At 39.0% G+C, this 27566-nt stretch overlaps 1 protein-coding gene and 1 pseudogene across 2 annotated transcripts in view; one reads left to right on the top strand and one right to left on the bottom strand.

The window, feature by feature from the left end:
* The first annotated feature begins 805 nt into the window (after positions 1–805).
* FAM3C (FAM3 metabolism regulating signaling molecule C) overlaps positions 806–27566 on the top strand; it is a 60543-nt gene continuing 33782 nt past the window's right edge. Inside the window, exons 1-2 of one of the 2 annotated variants that reach the window (XM_043968611.1) lie at positions 806–919; positions 23860–23916. In XM_043968611.1, the coding sequence (XP_043824546.1) occupies positions 23904–23916 (13 nt within the window). In that variant the 5' untranslated portion in view covers positions 806–919; positions 23860–23903. Of the gene's footprint in view, positions 920–1447; positions 1579–23859; positions 23917–27566 lie in introns of those variants that run through there. The other variant, XM_043968612.1, reaches the window with a different exon arrangement.
* LOC122728817 lies at positions 13630–14127 on the bottom strand (annotated as a pseudogene).

Genomic DNA, 27566 nt, shown 5'->3' on the forward strand with positions numbered 1-27566 from the left:
ATTTATTTTTGTGTGTGTGTGAGGACCAGGAGTTAGCATGTGTAAAGTGAGGCCATAGAAGTTTACTGAGTTGGAGGGAAGTTGACACGATGAGATCTGCAATTAAACTATCTAGAGCTCAGATCCCGTAAGATCAGAAATGGGAATGATGCGCTTTTGAATTAGTGATGATGCAACAGAGACGTAGGGGTCGGGGGTACTGGTTGCCTCTGCTGGAGTTGGGTTATGATAACGATTTTAAAAATGAAAAACAAAACAACTCAGCCCAGTCCTAAGATGGCCAAGATCGTTTGAGGGAACAAACTTCCGGTGGTCGGTCAGCAGACGCCAACCACTTACCCCAAAGGATGACGAGTGTGGGAACCAGCATTTTCATTTTCTTACACTGAAATTGTGGGTGTGCAGGGAGGTAGGGGCGTGGCAGGGCAAGGAGGAAACTAGATAGAAGACAATCAGATGCTCTTTCTCGGGGACTTTTCCCCCCCTTTTCTTCCAGGAATGCAGCTGCACTACTGCCTCACGAGCCGGGACCGAGTCAGCGACAGCTGCAGCTCCCACGTGGCAAAACCAGACAGCGCAGCGACTTTAGCCTCAGCTGGGGAAGGGCGGGGAGGGAGGGGCGGCACTGCCTGCTGAGACCCCGCCCTCCCTTCCTTACTAAGCGGTCCGTGAACCACAGGGGCTGCCTCCTTTCTCGGCCAATGGCGGCCAAACGGGGGCGGGGCTTGCAACTCGGTCCTCCACCGCCGGGGGGCGCGAACGGCTTCCCCGGCGGCGAGAGCTCATTGGTCGCCGCGGGCGAAGGGGCGGGAAGAGGTTGCACGCCAGGGGTGGGGAGCTGGTCTTCCTCCTGTCCACAGCCAGGGTGGAAGGGAAGCGCGAGGTACCTGGGGAAGAGGAGGAGGAGGTCGAAGTTGAGGTGTGTGACTCCCAGCGGCCTCGGGCAGGGACTGGACTCCAGCGGCAGCCGCTGGTCGGGCAGGTGGGCAGGCACGGGAGGCAGTGGGCGCCGGTGAGGACCCGTTGACTCGGCGGGGAGACGGGCACTCGACTCGGACAGTCGGACAGTCCCTCTCCCGGGCGCGCGCGCGCACACGCAGGTGTCCTGGGGGCGAGGGGAGGGGCGCCCCCGGGGGCGCGGCATCCGCGCCCTCCTCCCTCGGAGGGTCTCGGCTGGGGCGGGGCATCTCGGCTTTCCCTCCTCCGCTGTGGGGCCGGAGAGAGCATCTTCCTTCTCCGCGTTAAACTCCCTGTCTCCTTCCTCCTCGCTCATCCCGCCCCCTGCCGAGCCGGGTCCTCGGAAAGGGCACCCCCCACACACACACCTCTTTAACTCACAGAGCTTTAAGAAACCCCCAACACCATCCCCGAGCCAAGCCTTTGATCCGGCACTTGAGCCAGCAGAGCAGGAGAAGGGTTGGATGAATCTCCCGAAGTCACAGGGAGCCCGAGGGCTCCTTTTTGCTCTCTTCGGGTTGCATCTTCAAGCTGCCACAGGGTGGTACTTCGAGAACTCGTTTAACCCCGGGCTTGCAGCCAGCTCGCAGGCTGAAGGGGGCTTTGTGTGTCTGCATCTTGGTATGGAAGGGGGTAGGAAGAACGCTTGTATATTGGGGGGGGGCGGGGGAGGCGAGTGCCCAGGGCGGCAGGTGTTTGTTGTGTGGGAAGTTTGAATGTTCCTGAAGGCTCACCTGGCGCGTAGCTCTGGCTATTTAAAGGGACTGGACGTCTGTCTCAAAATTAGCCTCCACCTTCCTATTCACATAAGCTACTGACATTTACATCTGGCCCCAGGTTTATCTAAGTTGTTGAAAATCTGACCTTAGATACCAGATAACGGCAGTTATCGGGTATCACAGGTTGGCATCTGTGACTTTTTTTGTTGTTACAGTTCGAAATTGGTTTCTCATAGATGTGCCATTGGTGTTTTTTTAATTGTCATCACCCACTCTTTTTATAAAAAAGAATAATTTGTTTCTTGTAGTTTAATAACGTCACCTAAATGACAGTTCCTCCTCTTTTTTTTTTACTGTATCTGTGTACAAGGAAAGGAAATAATGTGATATATTTTATGCTAATAATGAATCAGGTGCATGCAGCTTCATACTTTTCACGTTCTTTAAATGGAATTCACAGTTCTATTATCTGTATCTTCCACATAAAGGGGAATATGTTAGTGGTTTATATTAATGCTTTTCACCAACAGACTGGCAAAACTAAGCATTATTCAAATTACTGTCAGGTAATCAGTATCTCATTTCTTACCCGTTTTGTGGGAATCTTGACTTATAAACTTAGAATATTAGAGATGGAAGAAATTCAGAAATCTAGATCAGCCCATGCATTTTATTTTTTAAATTCGAACTTAACATGAACAAGCAAAAACAGTTCAATAAAGAACGGAAAAGAACATTGTATGGGAAACTAACCTTCTGTTACATGGAATAAAGTGTCTATTTAACATGATAGTAACACAACTGTCCAACTTTTCTGTGTCCCTTTCTGAACTTCTTTCTACTCTCCTTCTATGGAGTTTAAAAAAAATGTTTCATTGTTGCTTTTTCTTTACTCATTACCTGCCAGCTCTTCCTCCCCACCCAAATAAGTCTTTCCTTATGATTAATAAGTACTATACACACACAAGAAACTGTCATATTGGCTATCCCTGTAAATAAATATATTACTTCCTGCACCACTAGTCCCTCATCTCAATGGCAAATGGGTCTTAGCAGTTTTCTTAAGTTCTTATTAGTCATTGCATTGATTAGAGTAAGTCTTTTGGAGTGTTCCTTGTGGTTAGTTCCTTTCTTTATACTGAGGAAGACTGAGGCCCAAGTTTGTCATAGATCAATTGTGTCAGACTCTTTGGGGCTTTCTTTGCATTTTTTTTTTTAGGTGAGGCAGTTGGGGTTAAGTGACTTGCCCAGGGTCACACAGCTAGTAAATGTTAAGTGTCTGAGGCCGCATTTGAACTCGGGTACTCCTGACTCCAGGGCTGGTGTTCTATCCACTGTGCCACCTAGCTGCCCCTGGGGCTTTCTTTGCAAAGATACTGTAGTGGTTTGCCATTTCCTTCTTCAGTTTATTTAACAGGGTTAAGTGGGTCACACAACTTGTTAAGTGTCTGATGCCAGATTTGAACTCATGAAGATGAGTATTCTTAATTCAAAGCCCATTGCTCTATGCTCTGGGCCACCTAACTGTCCTGAGGTCCATGCAGGACCAGAGTTAAGGAACTCAGGCTGCTTGTAGTTCTTCCCACTACATCATTTCTTTCATCTTCATACTCCTTGTTAGGGGATAAGGACATAGACTTGTGGTTTCATTGTTACAATGAACTCCCACATGAGGTAAGTCTAGGTCTGCACTTTCTATGCAATTTATTATATCAGAGAGTTGCCTAGGGCATTTAGACATTCACATAACCAGATGTTAGAGGTGGTAAGTACTGTTGAAGCCCAGTCTTCCTGGTTCAAAAAGCCAGCTCTATCCACTATGACACATTGCCTCTCAGATGCCATGGGTACCACACCATAGCTCAACAGCTAGGAAGTTTTTTCCTGACCAGGGAAGCTTTTTTTTTTTTTTTTAAGTACCTAACTGGTTATGAATACCCTCAGACTAACTGTTTGTTAATGAGTATATTTCAAGGGGAAATGATTGGATATATTTGAACCCTTATAAAATTTGAATCTAACATGTAATTGAATTGTTGTTTAGTCATTTCAATTGTGTCCAACTCTTTGTGAACCCTTTTTGGGAATTTTCTTGGCAGAGATACTAGAGTGGTTTGCCATTTCCTTCTTACAGAGGAGGAAATGGAGACAAACAGGGTTAAGTGACTTGCCCAGGGTCACACAGCTAGTAAGTGTCTGAGGCCAGATTTGAACTCTGGTCTTCCTGACTCCAGGCCTGGCACTCTATCCACTGGGCCACCTAACTGAACCAAACGTTGTTTAGTCATTTCAGTCATGTTCCACTCTTTGTGACCCCATATGTGGCAAAGATTCTTTGTGTCTGAGGTCAGATTTGAACTCATGAAGATGAGTCTTCTTGACTTCAGCATTGGCATTATAGCCACTGCACCACCTAGTTGCCTGTAATTGAATATATATTTTTAAATTATAAAAGTATTAAAGGGGGAAATGCAACTCGGAAAAAAGATTCAATTGAGTTAAAATAGCATTAAAATTGGGGGGGGGGGCCTATGTGGATACTTAGGAAGACCTAAGTTTGTCTGTCAGACACTTCCTAACTTTGTGACCTCAGTAAGCCAATCCGACTGCCTCAGTTAACTCATAAGTAAAGGGAATAATAAACCATGGGAAGAATCACATGGTTGTTGGGATTAAATGAGAAAATATATGTAACATGCTTTGTGAATCTTAAAAGACTATATATAAATGCCAGCAATTATTAAATACAGAGTAGGAGTAACTTGGTTAAATGTCTCTAGTAACTCTGTGGTGGTAAAAGGTTGTATGTCCCCTAGTCAGTAGTCATTCTACAATTTTCTTGGGAGTTTTCCTAAATAATACTGGGTAAGTCTTTCTAGTGAGTGATAAACTTTAGCATTCTTCCAGGAGATTCATCCCCTCCTTACCTTAGGTCATTGGGTTTCATGCTTTCTCTTTTTCATCTAGTGAAAAAATTTTCCCCTTCAACTTTTTTACTCAAATTATAATTGTCACTATTAGTTGTTAGAAGAGATCTATTTCTGCATTATTATAGTTATTAAAGTCAGATGTGGGGAGGTCCAAGAAACAAGACAATCTTTACAGTTCAGAATTCACCATTATAGACAAAATGTTTTGGACTTGGTTTAAAGGACTTGAACTGAGAATCAGGAGACCTGATTCTGCCATTAGCTATCTGCTTGAGTGATCATGGAGTAAGTGCTTATTATTTTGGGGCCTTAATTTTTTTATCTCTGACATAAGAGGATTGGATTAGTCTTTCAGAACACTTACAGATCTAAAATTCTATCAGTCCTTGATGTTTCTCAAAGAATTTTAACTTTAAAAATATTTTCCTGGGGGGCAGCTAGGTGGCACAGTGGATAAAGCACCGGCCCTGGATTCAGGAGGACCTGAGTTCAAATCCAGCCTCAGCTGTGTGACCCTGGGCAAGTCACTTAACCCTCATTGCCCAGCAAAAAAAAAAAAAATTTTTCCTTATAGAACTTTTATCTTTGAAGACAGAGACATCCATATACACATATTATATTACTCCTGCAATTTACTAAAATCCAACCTTTTCCACTTTTCTTCTTAAGCCTTTTAAATAAGCAAGCATCTTGATAATATCTTCCCTCACTAAGACAGTCATCCCTCCCACTATATTTGAGGTAATTTCTAGATGTAGTGTTTTTTTAGTTTCATTTGAGTTCGTTTCTATGTATTGGTGTAAAAAGGTTATATGTAAATGAATATTGAATCAGCTTCTAAACTGATTGTGGTTCTGCAAGGGTTCTTAGTGTCAAGATAGTTTGGTTAAAGAATTCATGCAAACTCTCTTTGCTTGAGGCTACATGACATTACAAAAATAAAATTTGTAAAGAAGATTATATCTTTGGTCAGAAACAATAAAGTTCCAACCTGATTTAGTACAATAGTTCTAAGAATAAAGTTCAGGGGCAGCTAGGTGGTGCAGTGGATAGAGTATTGGCCCTGGATTCAGGAGGACCTGAGTTCAAATCCAGCCTCAGACACTTGACACTTGCTAGCTGTGTGACCCTGGGGAAGTCACTTAACCCCAATTGCCTCACCAAAAAAAAAAAGTTCAAATTGCCAAAGCATCGTCATTATTACTCCTCTTGCAACAAAAAATGTGTAATACTAAAATACTTTGCAACAAAAATAACATGTTAAACTTATGCTTTATAAACAATTTGCCAATGTTAAGATGAATAGAAAATACTGCTGAAAAGCAAAATATGATTTATATTGAATGCAAGTATGAATAGTGATTGTTGGAAAGCTTCATTCCACAGCATTTTATCAAACAATTGTAAATTTGAGTCATTTGAGATGAAGATGGTGAGGCTTAATTTGTACATAAAATTGTATCTTTTGGTGTCTATTTCATTTAGCCAGAATATTTAATTCCCCCTGCCCCTTTCTATTTATCATGAATTTGTTCTTGAAATCATGCTTTGACTTTTTTCCTTTTTCCTTAGGCCTTTAGTTACCTCTTCCCCCTTCTCTCCCCGCCCCCCTTTTGTGGCACATGGGAATAATTCTAGCAATAATTTGCTTCATAAACCTTTCAACATTCACTTTTCAAATTGAATTGTGGGATTGAAGGAGCAGAAAGAAGAAAATTTAGGTGGCAATCTTAGGGAGGGCTTTAATCTGGGCAGATAATCTGGGCTTTAAAACAATTTAATTACCAGGTACCACTTTCTTACTATATTAGATCAGGCTATGACTGATTCTATCCCAGTCTATTTTAGTAATACTGCAAAAGCAGAGAGGGAGTCTTGTTGCGTTTGGTTTTATATTCCTCTCCACTTGAGAGGAGGTGGCTGTATTACTAGTCACATTCTAGGCAAGTAATGTACTTACCCTAATCCTTCATAGCTCACCTTCAGAAAAATTCCTTAAATCCATGGGTCTTGTGAGTAATTTACAGCTCTCTTTTTCTTATTTCCTCATTTCCTTACTTTTTGACTTAATAACTCTAATATCATCCAACTTTCATGTCCCTCTCCATTGCCCTTAAAAAGGCACTTTGCCATATGGGAGGTCAAAGACAGCATCTTATTCATTGTGAGATTAGTCATTATTCCTCCTATATAATGCAGATCACTGAATATGAAAACCGACAGTACCCAATTAGCCATGATATTGGCTTCTCCTCTCAATTTTTGCATTTTCAAGTCAGCATTTTGTGATTGCATAGGATAGAGTCTATTTTTTGGGATGTCCAGTTACTGTCCATCTTTGCTTTAATCTCATATACTCTATTTTCTTTTTTTAAATGATAGGCTGCTTCCTGTACACATCACTGAAACTGTTAGGGTGTGAATACAATTAGGTTGTCCTGGCCTGGGGACCTCTCTTAGAATTCACTTCAGCTGTGGTGCTGAAAGGAAGACTGACTCTTCAGAGCTCCACTGATAATTGCTGTGTATTAATAATTAAGCCCCAGCTGCCCCAAGCCCACGTTTATGAAATGCCTGCTCTGGGCAAGGTGCTGGTTGTACTTGAAGCTAGAACTACAAAGAAGAAAAGTGGCATGGTCTCTGTCATTGAGGAACTGATATTTTGTGTCAGGGGAGGGGATGTCAGCTCTTATGTGTCTTATAGGCACAAGTCTGATAGAAGGTAGAGAACAAATTCTGACAGCTGTCTAAATTTAAGGAGGGAGAGAATCAGTTATTTTGGAGTATCAAGAAAGGCTGTATGGAAGAAGCAGTGCTTCAATTGGACCCTGAAGAAAGAGAAAAGGCCTTTTGGTCCAATCCCCTCAAATGCAGAGAAGTTAAATGACCTCTCCAAGGACACACAGGATGTGGCAGAAATGTGAACCTTGCCTGCAGAGCCCACATTCTTTACACTATACACATTGTTAAGGTTTCTAAATACCAGTTTATGTATTTTCTCAAGGTAATATGTAACTGAAAGTTTTTTGAGATATTAGGAAGATTAATCTGGCAGTTTTGTGAAGGAAAGATTGGAAGAAGGGAGAGTAGGAGGCACTCCAGCAATATCAGTGAGCTGTTACGAGGACCCTTAATTGGGGTAGTATGAAGGGAAGAGGAGTGGATGAATTAAAGAGGCACTGTAGACATTGACAAAAGTGGGTTAAAGAATTAAAGATGACTCCTGTATTTAATCTTTAAGGTCTCTTCCACCTCTAACTACTTCTGCCTCGTTTAAGATGGTGGTATGGGACAGAGGTGTCCATAATTAAGAAAATACCCCCCTATTTTAGCAGGTCTTTGGAAATCTGATTGGCCTGTTAAACAGGAAATGATGGAGGGTTAGTACTATCATATATTGCATTATAGAGAAGAACAGATATGAACCCATTAGAAGAACTATACAGGAGAGTTCCTACAAACCCATTCTTCTCAATCACAGTCAGCTTTTCAAAAGAACAAAATAGGAATACCTGGCTGATTTTCAGGTAAGTTCAATCCCAGCTTGGTTAATGATTTGCATTAGTTATTTTCTTGTTATATTTCCTGGTTGGTATCTAGCACTATTTTTTTCCTCCTTTTCCTGATTTAGTGTCCTTTGGAGCTGTTTCCATAATTGAATGTTATTACTTCTCTTTATAATATTTTTTTGTTTTTTGGTTTTTTTTAGTGAGGCAGTTGGGGTTAAGTGACTTGCCCAGGGTCACACAGCTAGTAAGTGTTAAGGGTCTGAGGTCGGATTTGAACTCAGGTATTCCTGAATCCAGGGCCGGTGCTCTATCCACTGCGCCACCTAGCTGCCCCTTCTTTATAATATTTTAATGCAGCTTGAATAATTCAGATCTAGTTTAGTAAGAAGTCACATAGCCTTGGATAAATAACTTTAAAAAAAATAAAATCTAAAGTGCAAGAATAGATTATATCCTCTGATCACTCAGTCCTTTAAAGTCCAAATTTGTGACTTTTTTCAATGATTGGTGCTTTGATTACATTAAACATCTTTTAAAAACAATTTTATTAGAGCTTTTCAAGCTCATCTTTTTAGGGCAGCTTTCTATAGGGTGGCTCAAAAGTCATGAAGGGGTCTTTCTTAACTTTTTGAAAGTCATTTTTTCTTTATTTCCTTTATATACTGTATATGATGATATGGTATTGTAAATTAAAAACAAAATAAAGGAGTTATTAAATATTGAAATCCCTTCTGACTTTTGGCCTACCCTATAGAATTATGTGCATTAATTTCACATTCTTAATCAAGTGTCTATTAATCGCCTAGTTGCTAAATACTGTGCTTGGTCAAGGATACAAAGACCAAAGTGAAACTGTTCTTTGCCCTGGAAGTAGAGTGGGGTGGGGTGGGATAGGAATAAGCATTTATTATCTTGGGAGGTAGGTACTACAGTTGAGGAAACTGAGGCTAATAGTGGTTGAGACTCGCCCAGGGTCACATCTCTAGTAAAATGTTGAGGCTGGATTTGAACTTGAGGCAGAGCAACTCTTTCCACTATACCACTTGCTGCCTCTGGTAGCTTACCATCTATCAGGAGGAGACAAGTGCATACATAGGTAGATATAAAATAGATTAAAAGATAAATTTTAGGATAAGGCTTTGGAAGATCAAGAAAGGCTTCATGTAAGGAGGCACTTTGTAGCTTTGAAGAAAAGGAAGGATTCTGTGAAGCAGAGTATATTCTAGGCATGGGACAATCTATGCAAAGGCATGGATATTTTATTATAAATGATATGTATCATTTATAGCAAATTCTAGGATCATAATAATGGAAAAGGGTGGGGTTTTTTGTTTTTTTTTGGGGGGGGTTGGTAAGGCACAATTGGGGTTAAGTAACTTGCCCAGGGTCACACAGCTAATAAGTGTCAGGTGGCTGAGGCTGGATTTGAACTCAGGTCCTCCTGACTCCATGGCTGGTGCTCTATCCACTGAGCCACCTAGCTGCCCTGAATAGTGGAACAGTTTGAGTACTGTATTTCAGATTATGCAAAATTAACATATTGAATCTCAGAACTAAATTATTTTCCATAATCCATTTTATTCCTTTAGAAATTTGAACCAACATGACAAGGGCTTCTGATGTTTACTATCTTTTTTTTTTTTTTTTTTTGGTGAGGGAATTGTGGGGTTAAGTGACTTCCTCAGGGTTACACAGCTAATAAATGTTAAGTGTCTGAGGCTGGATTTTTGAACTCGGGTCCTCCTGAATCCAGGGCCGGTGCTCTACTGCGCCACCTAGCTGCCCCTAACTATCATTTTTTATGGAATAATGTACCTAACATGGTAAAAGAAAATAATCAATCTAAAAGCCTATAGAATGAAAGACTGAAAAACTATTTGCTGAAGAAAAATATAATTAGCTAAGTTTTCTTTTTTAATGCCAATTTATTTGTTTGAATTAGGATCATTAACTCATCAAGTAGGTAAGGCCCTTTTTTTCTCTGGGGGGGGAAAAGCCACTTAAAATAATTCCATATAAGTCTTTAGCATAATAATGGCAAAATAAACGGGGACCATTATCTTTTTATCCTCAGGGCTTATCACAGTGCCTTACAAAGAACAGACTCTTAGTAAATGTTATTACATTTGAATTTTGATAGTGTCACATTTTTTGTCCTGTTTTTCCTATTATAGTTGAGGTAGTCTAGTCAGACTTGACCACTTTCTCTAGAGAAAGAAAGGAAGAGAATGTAGTATGTAGGCAGAAAGAGCCAGTTGTGACTTGTGAATATGAATATGTAGCCAATAACTTAAACTGAATTCTTTCAGCTCATATGTACCTTTTTATCTGACATTTGGTTACTGCATCCTTATATAGTTTATTCAAAGGAATCTGGGGTCTGTTTATTGAAGATTGGCATACTTTAAAATAAGGTTCTTTCTTTTTTTCCTCTTTAATACAAAACATTGTAAGCCTCAGCGTCATTTATATCAGTCTGTAGTTCTGGCAGAGCTGGCCAACTCCTGGTTGAACCTCTTTTGTGCAATGTGACATTTCCCAAATTAGGACAGAGTGGACTCTGGGACATGTCCTTGATGTTTGATACAAATTATAATTAGATAAGTTCTTTGTAGTCATGTGTTTTGGCTTGTTAAATCCAGAATCCAAATGATATACTAGTGAAAAAAAATTTAAAAATTGAATCTATCCCAATTTGTCTCTTTGCAACTGCCCATATTGTTAAGAAAATGGGATTTAATCACTTTGTGATGGAGGGGAGAAGAAACAATAGGCAAGAAGGGAAGAGGATTCATTAGAATACATGTCTCTTTACATATAAGAAATGATAGTGAAAATGAGTAATAAACATGAAGTTCTACAATGAATTGAACTATTGAAGTTGAAAAAGATCACTAAAAAATTGGAGGGCAGAATTGGGATTCAGAAAAATCTGGTCAGACTAGAATGATCAATTTAGGGCAGATTTAAAGTCTTACTCTTCGGTTAAGAGTTACATCATAAATACAGGATAGGGGAGATGTGGTGTAGTTAATTGGATAGAGTACTGGCTTTGGAGTCAGAGGACCTACTTTTAAAATCCCATCTTTTTCACTAGCTGGGTTATTGTGAGCATGTTACTAAGCTTCTCCGGGCCTCAGTTTCCTCATTTGTAAAATAAGGGGATTGGATTTGATAGTTGGCCTCCTCCTGAGCTGGAATTGACCCAGGCCAGTTCCCTTGCAGTTGACATTCTGTACTGGAACAAAATGAGACAAGCATTCAGGAATTAACCAAAAAAGATTTACTTAACTATAGCAAGAAAAGTATATTCAAGAAAGGTATGCCACTGAAGATACTAGGAGTTGATTCAGTTGAGTGAAGCTCCTTGACTTGTGTTATTCATTGTGATCCATTAACCAAGCATCCGAGAGCTCCTTGAACTACTGGCTCAGAAGATGAGGCAGTGAAGTCTGAGCCTTTAATCCCATGAGCCAGCCTAGTCTAAGGAAAGACTTAATCCCTTTTTTTTCTTTTAGGTGAGGAAATTGGGGTTAAGTGACTTGCCCAGGGTCACACAACTAGTAAGTGTCAAGTGTCTGAGGTCGGATTTGAACTCAGGTCCTTCTGACTCCAGGGCCAGTGCTCTATCCATTGCGCCACCTAGCTGCCCCCAAGACTTAATACCTTTTAAGGAACAATGTACCTACCTTGCATGGGGGGAGGGGATAAATATTGATCCTATTAAGGGCCAAAAAGGACCATAAGGACCCTTTAAGCACTAAATATATGATACTGAATACTGTGTGGCTAGAAAGCAGTTCATGTGAAAGAAACCTTGGGCTTTTAGAAGATTTAAAACTCAATATGACTCAAGTGTGATGGAGCAGCCAAACCAGCCAATGAAAGCTTAGACTATATTAATGGAAATATAATCTCCAGAGACAAAAGCAATTGGCTGTACTCTGACCTTTTCTGACAATGTTTAGAATACCACATCTAGTTTGGGGTACCACATTTAAGGAGGAATAGCTTTGAAGTATGTGGGGCCATTTAGCTTTGAGAAGACTTAAGGTCATGAAAGGAATTTAGAGCTATTATACTTGAGTATAAAAGGTAGGACGAAATGGGCGGAAATTATTGGGAGGATCAGAAAGCATTTCCTAACAATTAGAGCTGTCCAAAAATTGAGTGAGTTACCTTGGGTCATGAATTTTCTGTTACTAGAAATGTTTAAGAAAAGTTTGAATGACTTGATTGGGATGATATAGATGGAATTCATGTTTTGGGTTAGAGGTTAGACAAAAATGATTTCTAAAGGCCCTTTAGACCCTAAAATTTTAGGATTCTTTTTGTGAGGAAAGTCAGGTAGTATTTTTTGGTAAATTTCTTTCTAGGAAATTGCAAAGGATTGAAGGTCACAGGAATTCTTTTTTGTATCTTGTTCTAATGGTGTTCGTGAATTGAATTTCTTGTTTGTGAAAATATCAGAATTACCAATAGCATTATCAGTCTTCCTTTGGAATGTAGCATCTTTTTATTCAATTTTTGCAAATTTCTACTTTGTTTAGTGGCTTGCTGGCCAACTGCTTTTGGTGTTCCTTACTTACTGATTTTCATTTTTATTATTCCCTTTCAGTTCCATAAAAAGTGCCACAGATAAATATTACCTTCGAATTCCCACTTGATTCAACAAATTTTGTGTTAGCCCAGACCAAGGTGGATATTTAATTTTGCTAATCAAATTTGATCCAACCTATTCAAATTACTGTTAGTCACTTTATAGTTTTAATAATATTTCTTTAATCTTATTCTCTTCTTGAGTAAAAGACATGCTTGTGAAAATATATTAAATATACTTTGATTTTATTCGTCATTGGTCATATAACATGTAGTGTTTTTATTTTTACTTGCTGTCTCAGAAGGACTATAAAACAGATGTAAAGTTTGGCAAACTCAGTTTCAGTAGTAAATCTACAACAGAAATGATCAATGATCAACAAGCATGCATTTAGCACTGACTATATGCTAGGTACTATTCTAGATGTTGGGGATAAAAAAGTAAAAAAAAAAATAGTCCCTGCAGTCAGGCAGTTTGTGATATCTGAAAAGACAGCATGTTCTTTTGTTAAGTACATACAGAATAAATACAAGGTAATTATTTGTGGGATGTTACTAGCATCTGGGCTCATCAGGAAAGGCCTGTAGGAAACTGATCTTGAACAGAGCTTTATGAATAGAGCTTTGAAGAGAAGTAGGGGTTCCAGGAATGGAAGTAGGGAGGATGTAGGTGACAGGCATGGAGTCAGTCTGTATAAAGCATAGAAACAGGTGATGTGTTATTTTCTTTGGAGCACAGAATAAGGAGAGGCAAGTTGTGAAGGGCTTTAAATGACAAACAAGAGAAGATTGTATTTGACCCAAGGAGCCAGTGGAGTTTGTGGAGCAGCAGAGCAATGGTCAGATGCTTACTCTGACAAAATCACTAACGGAAGCAGAGTTGATATGGTATTTTATCTTTTTTTTCCCCAAATTTTATTCAATGTGAAACATCTCTATACTTTTTATTGAGGAAGGAGGCTGACCAAATCCACCTCTAAACTGGAATTCTGTTGCTGACCCAGCATCAGCCTCAGCCTTCTTGTTAGCACCAGGGGAGCAGCACTTCATCTGGATGTGTCTCTGTCAGCTTCACCACGAGTGAGCTGGAGCCTTTAAGCCTTGGCTTTCCTGTCTCAGGACGACTTCTACACAGCGTGCAGGCACAATCTCAGGGGGCAGGTGAAGGTCATCCCGGAGATACTGAATGCTCTCATTGGTGAGATACCAGTAGAAGTGCCTCCATGCAAACTGCTCCTTAACAAAGCCATGAGACTTTATCGACTGCATGGCCTTCATGACATGGAGATTGGGCACATTCTTGTCTGCCAACTCAGGATGCTTTGGCACATGGACATCTTTCTTGGCTATCATTACTCCCTCCTTAAAAAGGAGTTCGTAGATAGCAATTTGGTTCTTCTTGGGCGTCAACATCTCTGTGGCAGTGATGGGTTCTGCTCTAGACAGAGCCCTGGATAGAAAGGCTGTTATCTTTCTAACTAAATGTTCTTATATTTAATTTACATCAGAAATAGCTAGTTTTGGGGGCAGCTAGGTGGCGCAGTGGATAAAGCACTGGCCCTGGATTCAGGAGGACCTGAGTTCAAATGTGGCCTCAGACACTTAACACTTACTATCTGTGTGACCCTGAGCAAGTCATTTAACCCCAGTTGCCTCACCAAAAAAACCAAAAACAAACCCAAAAAACAATTGAGATGTTTAACAAAATAAATAAAAAACCAATAAAACATAGATGACATTTTAATGCCACAGGCATCATTATGTTTGGGTTAGTTGTCCGTTTCTATTTGAATTTGACACCGCTGTCATAGACATATAGTAAAAAGCTCCTGTGAAGGATGCCAAACAAAGGTCCTAAGAATCTGCACTAATGAATAAGAATGTAATAAATGAATAATGGATCTTAGAACAATGCCCCAGCCTGCATAGTGTTTCATCCTTCATAGTGCCATGTGTTAGGTTGACCTTGATGATGTGCCACATGTGCCCGTTTCCATTGGGAGCCAGTTGTTACTCATCCTTTTATCAATGAATTAATCAACAAAGACTTATTAAATGCTTTCTGTGTGTAGGAACCTTCCTAAGAGTTGGGTATACAAAGAAAAAACTGAGTTTCTGCCCTCAAGTAAATTGTATTCTGAGAGGGGAGAGCATAAACCTATTTATTTTCAGCCTCTGCCACATTTTTTGAGGTAATGAATTCCATATATTTACTTCTTGCTGTGCCAGATAGGACTTTTATTTTCTACTATTAATGATTTAATGATTTTACAAACTTGGATCATAATCTTTTGTCTTTCTGCATTGAAGAATTCTAGTTTTTTTAGTATGCTCTCAGAGAAAACTTTACATTCTATATCTGTTGCCTTTGGACCTTTTTTAACCCGTCATATCTTCTTTTGGGTACCTTTAGAAATTTGCAAATTCACTCAACTAACATTTATTGACCCCCTACTATATATGCCAGACACCGTGTAAAGCACTAGGGATTCAAAGAAAGGTGCTCTCAAGAAGCTTACAGTATAGTGGGGGAAACAGCATGAAAACAACTATGCACAAACAGGATTTATACAAGATAAACTACAGTTAATCAACAGAGGGAAGGCACTAGTATTAAAGTAGATCAGACATGGCTTCTTCTTGCACTCGGTGAGGACCTTAGCTCACACAAGGATGCTTAAGTGTACATAAGGAGAAAGAAAGTACAGAGGCATAGAGGACTACCAGTGAAAAGGCTCAAAGTTAGATATAGTATTGTCTTGTGAACAGCAAGGAATCAACTAAAGAGTACAGTGGTGGTAGAGGGGAGGCATTGTGTATGTAAGGTGTACAAACTTGTGTGTGTGTCCGAAAGGGTTGCATAGTGTTCTTTATTTTGTTATCTTTTAAGATAGAAAAGGATAGGAAAAAAAAGATTTGTAATTAGCACATTATTTATAAATGGATGCTGCTTTCAAAAATGTTCTGAAAGTTTTAAATGTTACCTGTGACTTTGTTTATATTATGTTTTTGTAGTGAAATTTATTTTTATGGAACAAAAGTAAATTATTTCCCAGTCAAGACAAAATCAAATGTAGCAAGATATGTATTTTTTTTGTTTATTTGTTTGTTTTGTTTTTTTGTTTGTGGGGCAATGAGGGTTGAGTGACTTGCCCAGGGTCACACAGCTAGTGTCAAGTGTCTGTCGGATTTGAACTCAGGTCCTCCCGAATTCAGGACCAGTGTTTTCTCCACTGTGCCACCTACCTGCCCAAGATATGTATTTAATAAAGCATTGCGGTATGTATTATGTTCTTTTGAAAATTTTAGTGACACAAACAATTTTTAGTCAGCTGAGTATTTCCTTTTAATTTTTTGGCCACCTGGCATACAAGTTTCCCTCCATTCAATTTATGGGCCCCTTCCTCTTACAGTAAGCCTTCCCTTAGTCATTAATGCCCTCTCATTTAACTGTCTAGTAGTTATTGTGTTCCACCCTGTCCTCCCAGTTGAACTAGCTCCTTGTTGGTAGGAATTTTTTTTTTCTTTGTAACTTGCATATATGTTCAATAAATGCCCTTTCGAGTGAGTTAAAAATTGAGTGGTAAGATAGGACACTATTTGGAAAGCTAAATTATGCTGTATTGTGATTAAAGGCAAATATATTAGTCTTCCGGTTATCCTATTTATTTTGGATAAACTCTCCTTAGGCTACTTTTAGAGTAAGAGTTTTGTTGAAGGGTAAAAGGGAGAATATGCTCTTGAGACAAGTGAAAGCATAATTCAATCATTTCATGAAATCATGAGTTGTAACAAGATTTGGCCTTTTTTTCTTTGACCATGATAGAAAGATTAATAACTTTATCATTATTCCAACTCCTAACATTTTATTCTTTGGGAACTAAAAGGAATATACTCTAAGATAACATATGACTTTATTTTCCCTTGTAGGTATTATTCAAATTAGGGATTATTTTTTTGGTTTGAATAAATGTTTTTGAAGGGCTAAATAGGATTAGAAATTGACTATTTTAGAACAAAATTTTCCTCCACCCCAAATAATGTGACCTATTTTGCTGATACTGTGTCTGTCTCAAAGTTACTTGATGACATTGATCAGAAGCAGTTTTCTTTCACAGTTTTCATCAATGTATCACCTATCTTTTTTTCTCCACTTAGGCTAGCATTTATATGGCACTAAAGTGCTTTACAAATATTATCTCAATAGATTCTCACAGCAGCCATGGGGGAAACAAATAGATGCTATTATTATCCCCACCATGCAGATGAGGACACTTGAAATCCAAAGTTAAGTGACTTGCCTAGGGTCCCATAGGTGTTAAGTGACTTGCCTAGGTGTCTGAGACCATAGTGGAACTCTCTTCCCAACTCCAGTACTCTATCCACTGTATCAAATAGCTGTCTCTAGTAAAATTTGTAATTTTTCAACTAAGCAAGAAATTATATTTTTATATTACAAATTATCATAGATTTAGAGCTAGAAGGAAATTTATGGGCTTTCTAGACCAACCACCATTATTTTAAAGATGAGGTAACTAAGGCCCAAGGTTAGACAGGTAAGTGGAATAAGGAGTATTTGAACCTAGGTGTTTTTTTTTTTTTCTCCAAATCAAGAACTCTTGAAACTTCGATTCCATTCCTTCTTGCCTCTAGGATCTTTCCCTTTTCCTTTCTCACTCAGAAATTTTAATTTAATTTTATTTATTTTTTTAGCAACAAACATTTATTTTTTCCAGTTACATGTAAGGGTAGTTTTCAACATTCATTTTCATAATATTTAGAGTTCCAAATTTTTCTCCCTCCCTCTCTCCCTTTCCTCCCCCCTCCACAAGATCGCAACCAGGTTATATATGTACAATCCAAAAGTGTTCTTTTTATCAGTTCTTTCTCTGGGGGTGCATAGTAAGCTTCCTCATTAGTTCCTTGGGATTGTCTTGGATCATTGCATTGCTGAGAGTAGTTGTCATTCACAATTGCTCATTGAACAGTATTGCTGTCACTATGCCCAATGTCCTCCCAGCTCTGCTCACTTCACTATACATCGATGTTCATTAGTCTTTCCAGGTTTTGGGGGGATCATACTGTTTTTCATTTCCTGTAGCACAAGACCATTCCACTACAGTCATAGCACAGCTTTTTCCATCATTCCTCAATTGATGGACATTCCCTTGATTCTCAATTCTTAGCCTCCACCAAGAGTTGCTATAAATATTCTTTGTACAATTTTTCCCCCTTTTCTCTTTTTCATGATTACTATTGTTAACTGTTTCCCTTCCATCCTATTCCCTTTCCCATGATATTTATTGTATTATCCATCTTTTTTCATCCTATCACCCTCCAAAAGGATTTGCTTCTGTCTGTCCCCTCCCCCACTCTGCCTTTCCTTCCTTTGCCCCTCTCTCTTTATCCCCTTCCCCTCCTATTACAGTAACAGTAATCTCCTGTTAGAGAGATTACTCCACCCAATTGAGTGTGTCCATTATTCCCTCCTTGAGCCAATTCTAATGAGATTGAGGTCTTTGAGCCAATTCTGATGAGTGTTAGGCTCGTTTACTGCCCTGATTAAATAGATTACTCCACCCAGTTGGGTGTGTGTGTTACTCCCTCCTTGAGGCAGCTCTGATGAGTTTAAGGTCTTTGAGCCTCTTCTGATGAGTGTAAAATTAATTTACTGCCCTACCTCCTCTCCCATCTCTTCCCCCACTCCATAAGCCTTTTCCTGTTTCTTTCATGTGGGATTTCACCTCTGTGCTTCCCCCTCCCCCAGTGCATTCCCTTCACCCCTCAATTTAACCCTAAAGATGTCATCACCTAGCTAGGTGACACAGTGGACAAAGCATCACCCCTGGACCCAAGGGTATCCCAGCCATAAGCTGGCCTCAGACACAAGACAATCGCCCACTGTACAACCCCAGGTATGTCCCCCAGCTCCAATTTTTTTATGGTTCTCTAGGGTCTTTCTTGTATTTGAAAGTCATATTTGCCATTTAGCTCAGGTCTTTTCATCACAAATATCTGAAAGTCTTCTTTTTCATTAAAGTCCCATTTTTTTCCGCTGAAAGATTAAGCTGAGTTTTGCTGGGTAGGTGATTCTTGGTTGTAATCCCATTTCCTTTGCCCTCTGGAATATCATATTCCATGCCCTCAGGTCCTTTAATGTAGAAGCTGCTAGATCTTGTGCTATCCTGACTGGGGCTCCACAGTACTTGAATTCTTTCTTTTTGGCAGCTTGCAATATTTTCTCCTTGACCTGAGAGCTCTGGAATTTGGCTATAATATTCCTAGGAGTTTTCCTTTTGGGATCTCTTTCTGGAGGTGATCAGTGGATTCTTTCAATTTCTATTTTAGCTTCTTCTAGAATTTCAGGGCAATTTTCCCTGAGAATATCTTGGAAGATGGTGTCTAAGCTCTTTCCTTGATCATGGTTTTCAGGTAGACCAATAATTTTCAAATTATCTCTCCTGGACCTATTTTCCAGGTCAGCAGTTTTTCCCAGAAGATATTTCCCATTGCCCTCTATTTTTTTATTCATTTGGATTTGCTTGATTGTGTCTTGGTTTCTCATAAAGTCACTGGCTTCCATTTGTTCATTCCTCATTCTTAGGCAATTATTTTCATCAGAGAGCTTTTGTACCTCCTTTTCCATTTGGCCAATTTGACTTTTCAAGCTGTTGACTTTTTTCTCATGTCTTTCCAGCATCACCCTCATTTCTCTTTCCATTTTTTCCTCTATCTCTCTAACTTTATCTTCAAAGCCCTTTTTGAGCCCCTCTATGGCCTGAGACCAATTCATAGTTTTCTTGGAAGCTTTAGATAATAGGGGCCCTGATGTTGACATCGTCCTCTGAGGGTGCACTTACTGAAGAAACTTTCTGTGGGCCTCACCTTTCTCTGCTCATCTTGCCTTTCTTTTACTAGACTTTTAGCTCCTTAAAGAGGGGAACTGTTTCCAGGCTGCAGTATCCCAAGCTTAAGAAGTCCCACGTGGTATGATTTAAGGAGGATCAGGTTCTTCACTAGCCTGGTCTGTTCCCTGGTCCATAGATGACCCCAGATGAACTTGCTAATCAACCAGCTTAGTGTGTTGTGATTGTTAGCTCTGAGGAGCCTGTACCCCTCCCCAACCTGGGCCACTGCTACTCAAGCCTACCTCCTGGTTCTCAGCAGGGGTGAAAAACCCAAGTTCTGCCTCAGCACCAGCATAGACCCCTGTAGTCTCCCCCTTGCCCAGGGCTCAGCCCTCTCACCAGACTGTGAGCTTAGTTCTAGAAGACACTGGTGCTTCAGCTGATTCAGAGGCTCTGGATATCTCCTTCTCTGGTGAGGCCTTCCTGGGACTGGATATGTGTCAGGGTGACTGTGGGGTTGGGCCCAACTCCTGTATCATCACAGCAGCTCCCTCCTTCTGACCTTTCAAGCCGTTCTTGGTTAGAAGATGATTTCAGCACATTCTTCTGTGAGTTTTGCTGCTCTGGGCATTTTCCTATGACCTTACTTGGATGTTTTTTGGAGTGATCGTGTCATGAGTTCAAGAGCTCACTGCCTTTCCTCCGCCATCTTGGCTCTGCCCTGGAAGTCCTGTGCCATCCTATTCACCTGGGTTCCATAGTTTCTATATGAATCAGTTGTGCAGCCCCTCTCCAGTCTGCTCTCTGAAGCTCACCAACTGGAAAAGCCAGAACATTTTTAATATCTCCTATACACATGCCTATAATCACACTCTGGTCTCCCTTGCCCTAAGAAAGTTAGACATCTAGGTGGTACAGTAGATAAGACTGCCATGCCTGCAGTTAGGAAGAACTGAACTAAGTTCAAGTGTGACCTGATCTGTGTAGGCAAATGACATAAACTCTGCCTCAGTTTCCTTATCTATAAATTGGGGCTAATAATGAAATCTACCTCCAAAAGTTGTTGTAAGAATCAAATGACATGACATATTCGTAAAGTGCTTAGTACGACACATCTTGGTATAAGTACCTGATGAATGTTTATCCTTTCCCTTCCCTTTTTTGTTGACTGTTTTATTCCATCAAGCTGCTATCCTATATTTCATTCCTTCCCTGAATTCCTTGAAGAAGTCTGGGCCTAGTTCCTCAACATCCTCTCCACACATTTACTTTTCAGCCTTGTGCAATTTGGATTCTATTCCTAGAATTTACCTTCACTGTTTTGTGATGATCCATTTGTTTTGATGTTTCATTGTGGCATGAAGGTGTGATGTTCAGGTCTCCAAAATTATGCCAACAACCTCTAGTAGATTCCACCAACCTGAAATGACTTTGAGAACTGTCTGTATGTGGAGGTCATGATGTGTTGGTGAAGGAACTACCCATACCAACAAAATCAAGGATCCTTGAAGCAAACTCAAGCTTTAATTTTAAAGTTAAAACTGATAAGCTAGCTTTGTTTAATAAGTCAGTTTTCTAAACATAATAATTTTTTTTTAAGTAGATGTCTTCCCCTTAGCAGTTAGCATTGTACACTGTAAAGAGTACTGGAATGAGTCAGAAGAGACCTGGGTCCTGTGACTGATTAAACCAAGGTTTCTTATGTAGCGTATCACCACTGCTCTGAACCTTGTTTTCTCATCTATAAAATGAAGGTTTTTGATAAATGGCCCTGATTTACTATTCTACTCTGTTTATATTAGTTGAAGTGCTTGAGTTACTTGTTTCCACTAAAATATTCTAGGAACTTTTGAGAGGAATCTAGGGAAATGACTTATTATTTGCTGATGAGATGGTAGATAATTTGTAAAACCTTATTTTTATAAATATCAACATAATTTTTCCCAAATTGGTTCCTGTTTGTAATTCTTCTATTTCTTCCAATGAAAATTGCTGTATTTGAAACCTTTGTTATCTTTCAGTCTTTTCTCTCTTCTTATATCCAGCATATTACCCAGTTTTGTTGAATTTGCTTTTGTGATCTCTTGTTTGGGGTGGCACAGTGGGTAGAGAGCAGACCCTGGAGTCAGGAGGACCTGAGTTCAAATGTGACCTCAGACACTTACTACCTGTGTGACCCTGGGCAAGTCATTTAGCCCTGTGTGTCTCAGCTTTCTCTTCTGTAAAATGATCTGGAGAAGGAAATGGCAAACCACTCCAGTAACCACTCCAGTATCTTTGCCCCCCCAAAAACATATACATGGAGTCACAAAGAGTTGTACGCTATTGAACAACAAAGGCCCAAATCTCTTTTATCTGTTTCCTCTTTGAATCTTTTCTTTCCCTCTTTCTTGTATCCAGTATATTATCAAGTTTTTAAAATTTTTACCCTTGTGATGGCTTGTACCCATCCCCTCTTTAGTCCCCTTGCCATCCTCTTTAGTAGATGCTTTAATTACCGCCACTGATGATATTGTAGCTACTTCAGCTATTCTTTCTCAAGGTACTGGAATGCCATCTAACATTCCACCTTGAAATTCTCCTTATGCTTCTATGTCTTCTTGAAAGCTTTTCTTGATTCATTCATTTGGTAATGATCTTTTTTCCTCTCTGACCACATGGCCCTTAATTTGACTTACTTTGTACTATATTTTTTTGTGTTATATCTTTCCCTTAGACTTGAAGCACCGTGAAAGGCACAAATTCTTATAACTAAAACTAAGTATATGATAGTGGGACAGGAAGCAAAACAGTTCCCTTTTGGACTGAATTATAGACAGGTTGGGTTGGGGGTGTGTATCTCCAGGGTCGTCTCAGGAGACCAATTCCTATTTCTCCCTCAAGCCTCTCATCAAGTCTTCATTACTTAATTTTAATGGCTATGAATTTCTAGAACATATGGCCATATTAAAATTTTAATACCCCCAGCTCATTCTGAAACCTTTTAGAAAATGTTTCTTGATTATCTGTTACAGTTTTTTCCACTAGTGCAAACAATCTAGAGTAGATTTTAGGAGTCAGCATCCCAGCACAAGGGATTTATTTAGAGGTTCTTAATCTTATTTTTGTGTCAGAGTCCTTTGGCAGTATGGTGAACCTATGGACCCCTTCTCAGAATAATGTTTTGAAATGAATAAAACAAAGTACATCGATTGCAAAGGAAACTAATTATGTTGAAATAAAGATGTACTTCCCCCTATCCAAGTGCACATACCCCTTAAATCTATGGAAAAGGTACCTGCATCCCTGCATGGATGTCATACTGGCTTCATTACAAAATTATTACTTCTGTAGCTCTCATATATAGCACCAATAAATGCATCTGAAATTTAACATCAAAAGTGAAGATCTTTGCCTGGGTGTCAAGAGACCCGACTAGTCCCAACTTTAGGTCTAAGTTTGTACAACAAATCCTTCTGTGCCTAAATTTCCCCAGTCTATAAAAAGAAGACATCAGACCAAGTGATCTCCTAGGATTTCCTAGATGTTTCTCAGGATGGCAAGGATATAAGTAAGATAATGAACTAAAATTTAGATATCTGAAGGCAATTGAATTAATTCTTAATGGTTTCTTTTAACCAAATGTTAAATTATATTATATAAAAACTGAAAACAAAATGAGGACCCTTAAATTGGGGAAAAGCTGAACGATCATGGGGAGCCTTGATGAGCTAGCTGATTGAAGAAAGTAGAACAAGTATAACAACTACATTGCTGTTTATGAAAAGAATGCTAGAATTGCACTTGAATTAATCATAATGAACAATATTGACTCTAGGGAACAGAAGGTGTAGTCATCTTACTTTTTTTTTTCATCTTACTTTCACAGAGCGCTGGGTTACTATGGGTATAAAATGTAGCATATAAGTTACTTTGCCCACCCATTTATCCTTAACTGTTTTTCTTTGTTACAAGGGAGAAAATGACTGATATAGAGACATTAATAAGAAGTGGGGGGAATATCCCAAATAAGATAATGTATATAAAGTACTGTATATTTCCAAAGTGTCATAAATGTAAACTTTTTAAAAATTGTGGGTCATTAACATATACATGTTATAAATTAATTTTAAAAACCCAGTAAAAGTTAATATGAAATCTCTGTTCTTCTGGGACTAGTTCTTCAGTGAGTAAAATACTTAGGGAAAAAAAAACTGGAGTGTCATTTATTGGGAAGTCTTTGAATTTTAATTAAAAACTAAATTGATACCTTTTAAGGAATTATGCTAATTTAGATTTAATAATTTGGTTGTTTCAGGATACTTATTTAATGAAATAGTGCCATAGACTGAAAACGTAAACATGAGGATGGCAGGTAAGATATTTATTTCATTGATACTTGCATTACTTTGGAAATAAATCATATTGTTCATTAATGATTAAAAAGATTGGGAGTTTTAAATTTTTTTGTCTCTAGGGAAGGATCAAAAGTTTTAATTTGAAGAAATGTGGTATTAGCTGTATTCCTTTTCATGATGATGGGCACATCTTATAGTATTCTGTACTTGATGAAAGAAGTAATATTTCTTGGATATTCTACAAATAATGTCTAGCTTCTAAGACTAAAATGAATTTTTCTTCATAAGTGTATGCCTTAAATGTACTTAAAGCTATTTTAAAATGCTGTGTTATACAGTAAATATTTATTAGGGAATTTATGGTGAAATGTCAAATGAAATAACATCTGAGAAATTTGCTTCTTTTCATTTGTAAAAATCTTTCTTGCCAGTATGTAGTGAGGTTTTTGAGTCTTCTCTTTATTGAAGTTTGTTGAGAAATGGTCTTAAAGTTGAAAATTTCAGGATCTTCTATTCATATACAGTAAATTCAAGTCAGGCTTGCTGATGATTATAGTGATCAGGACAGATGAAGCAGGTAGCATCTAAGCTATGCTTTGAAGGAAGCTAGGAATTACGGTGTAGAGATGAAGCAGGTATTCCAGTGAGTCAATCAAAAAACATTTATTAAGTGCCACTATGTGCCTTAAAAGAAAAAAAGGTGAGATTGTCTCTGTATCCAAGGAGTTTACATTTTAGTGAAAGAGACATAAATCTAGAAGGTTGTGTGGGGGAGGAGATGCGTCCTAGCAGCTAGTGAGAATCAAGAAAGGTTGGTTGTGTAAGGTGATGCTTGACTTTAGTATATAGATGGAAACTAGGGATTTTCTCAGAGGCAGAGGTGACAACAGTGCAATCCTGCCATCAATATGGCTAGGGCTAAGGTCCAGAGATGAGCATGTTGTTTTGTGTGTGGTAAAAATTATTTGTGGTAAAGATTAATATCAAAAGTTTTAGCTGAATCATTTGGGAGGGGCCACACCTGGCCCACCCTGAGATTACATATGCTACTGAGAAGGACCTCCCTTTTTGGGGGAGGAAAAACTGAATGCCACCGGAAGGGAGGGAACTTCCGGTACGCAGGGTGTGTTCAAAAGTTCACGCTCTTTCAGCCTGGCAATGAGTCTGGTAGTGTCCTGGACCTGGCGGAGGCACGTGTTTTGCTCTGTTTTGGGCGATTGCTGAGTAACTGTAGACTGACCGGGATTGGTGAGTTTTAATTATGGAAAATCCTAAATTCCTTTGAACTAGCTTAATTGGGAGCGCTCTGGGATTGCATAGGCTAAGCTTAAAATTAAGACTATCTGTATTTTCTACTTCCTTATTTCCTTAATTGGTTTCACCTTTGTGGTTTAATTAATTCCCAAGTAATAAAACCTGATCCTTTATGAACTAAAACTCAGAGGCTCCTTTTCTTATTGGCCTGGGAGGAATATATAAAAAGGAAAGTTCAAAGGGGAGATTAAACCTAAAAGAGTCCCTCATATTTCAGGGACCCCAATATTAAGGCAAGTCACCCAAATAATGCTCCGTATATCAAATTTTGGCCCTCACATGTGTGAAGAAATCAAGTGACCTAGTATTGCCTGACCACAGAGTGCAAAGTAAAAGGTAAAGATAAGGGGCTAGGTTTTTATCTTAATTTAAATGCCAGATAGAGAAGATTATATTTGATTTTAAAGGTAACAGGAAGTCACTGGTGTTTAAGTAGGGGAGTAACGTTGTCATACCCCCTTGAAGAACATTTATTAGGTGACTGTATAGAGGATGGATTAAAGTAGGAATGGATTTCTTTTTTACCCCCAATTAATAGCATTTATTTCCTCTCTCCATCTCTCTCTCATATTGAAAGAAAAAAACCTTTGTAGTAAATATACATAATCAGGTAACCAGAGGACAAAGTCACATGACCACATTGGTCATGTGAAGAGGGATTTGAGGTAAAATATGCAGTATCATGTTTGAGGAACAGCTAGCAGACTACTTTGTGAGTGTGGAGTGTATATGAAGGGGACAAATATTAAGAAGACTGGAAATATAGGTGGAGGGCTTTTAAAGTAGGGGAGTGGGGCTTGATCAGAATTGTGTTTTAGGATTGTCAGTTTGGCAGCTTTATGAAAGATGGATTAGAGAGGGAAGAAACTGGAATCAAGGAGACAGTTTAGGAAGAGGCTATTATAATAGTCCAAATAAGAGTTGATAAGGTTCCCTACTAGGATAGATAAAAGCTTTGTGAGTAGAAAGAAGCATATGGACATGAGTAGTGATATAGAGCTAGAATTGACAAAACTTGGTAATTGACTATAGAGGTTGGAAGAAAGGAAAGAGTCAAGAATGGGTATGGAAAGATTATGGTGCCATTAACAGAAATTGGGGAATTGGGAGGAGGGATGGGTTTAGGGAAAATAAGAGCCCTTTTTGGGTCATGTTGAGTATGTGATACTGGACATTCAAGTGGGGATGAAGGTCAGGAGAGATGCATATACACTTGGTGGTCATCTACATAGAAATCACTAAGCCCGTGGGAGCAGAAGAGATTGCCAAGGAAGAGTGTAAAGAGAGAAGAGGGCCCGGGACAGAACGGTGGGGAACATCTACACTTAGAGAACAAGAGAAGGTGATCCATCAGTGAGAGCCTTCAGGCAAGTGGCAAAACTGATGCCTGGGGAGAAAAACCTTATATGTGGAAAGATCAGTAAAATGCATATGTAAGAAATAAATAGGGGTGGTGACTAGAGTTTTCGCAGTAAAAACTCACAGCTGTTAGAGAAACTATGTAGGGAAAGCATTATTAAATAATTATTTACACACAATATTAAGAAAATATAAAAAATTGTTTTTGTTAAGGATTGTAAGCATAAAACAATACAATGTTCTGTAGATAATTGGAGGGATGGGGTATCTTGGTGATCTGGTTTTCTGTTTCCCTTTCCTGCTTGATGTTTTCTTTAGCTTTACTTTGAAACTATGTTTCTTTTCTATGGATTGCCTATGCCCTGGAGGTAGCTGCTGCTTATAAATACCTAGTAAATACCTGCCCAGCATAGAGATTAGGTCATTTTAATTACCTATCTTCTCACAGGCAAACAATAGATTGTATTCCTAGGGAATACTTCTCAGAAGTATCTAAGATGTGTTAGAGAGAACAAACAAGTCATTGAATAATGTAATTTTAGATAGGGAGGGACCTTAGAGATTATCTGTCTAAACCCCTCACTTTACACATGAAGATCGGTTTAGAGAGGTAGTGATTTGCTCTAAGTAACCTGTATTTATCTAGTGGCAGAACTGGGGCTAGAATCCAAGCCTTTCCTGACTCTAGTGCCTTTTCTTTTACAATGCTGACACATTAAAAAGTAAAATCATGATTTTTAATTAAGCTATTTTTAGAAATGTTTTTTGTAAAACAACAAACCTATCATTTTAAGAGATTAAAGCTCAAATATACTTTAGGGATCTCTGATTTTGCTGATAGAGGGATTCCTTTCCCCATCACAATATGACTTAGTAAATGGCCTTGGAGATATACTATAGCTTAACAGTTTTTTTACTGTTTGCCCAACCTGATGATTAGCCATCTCAAATTTAGCTAGTCTGGGTCTTGGACACCAGCATAGGTCTGGTACAA

This window comes from Dromiciops gliroides, chromosome 5 (genome assembly GCF_019393635.1).
Source record: "Dromiciops gliroides isolate mDroGli1 chromosome 5, mDroGli1.pri, whole genome shotgun sequence".
NCBI classification, from domain to species: domain Eukaryota; kingdom Metazoa; phylum Chordata; class Mammalia; order Microbiotheria; family Microbiotheriidae; genus Dromiciops; species Dromiciops gliroides.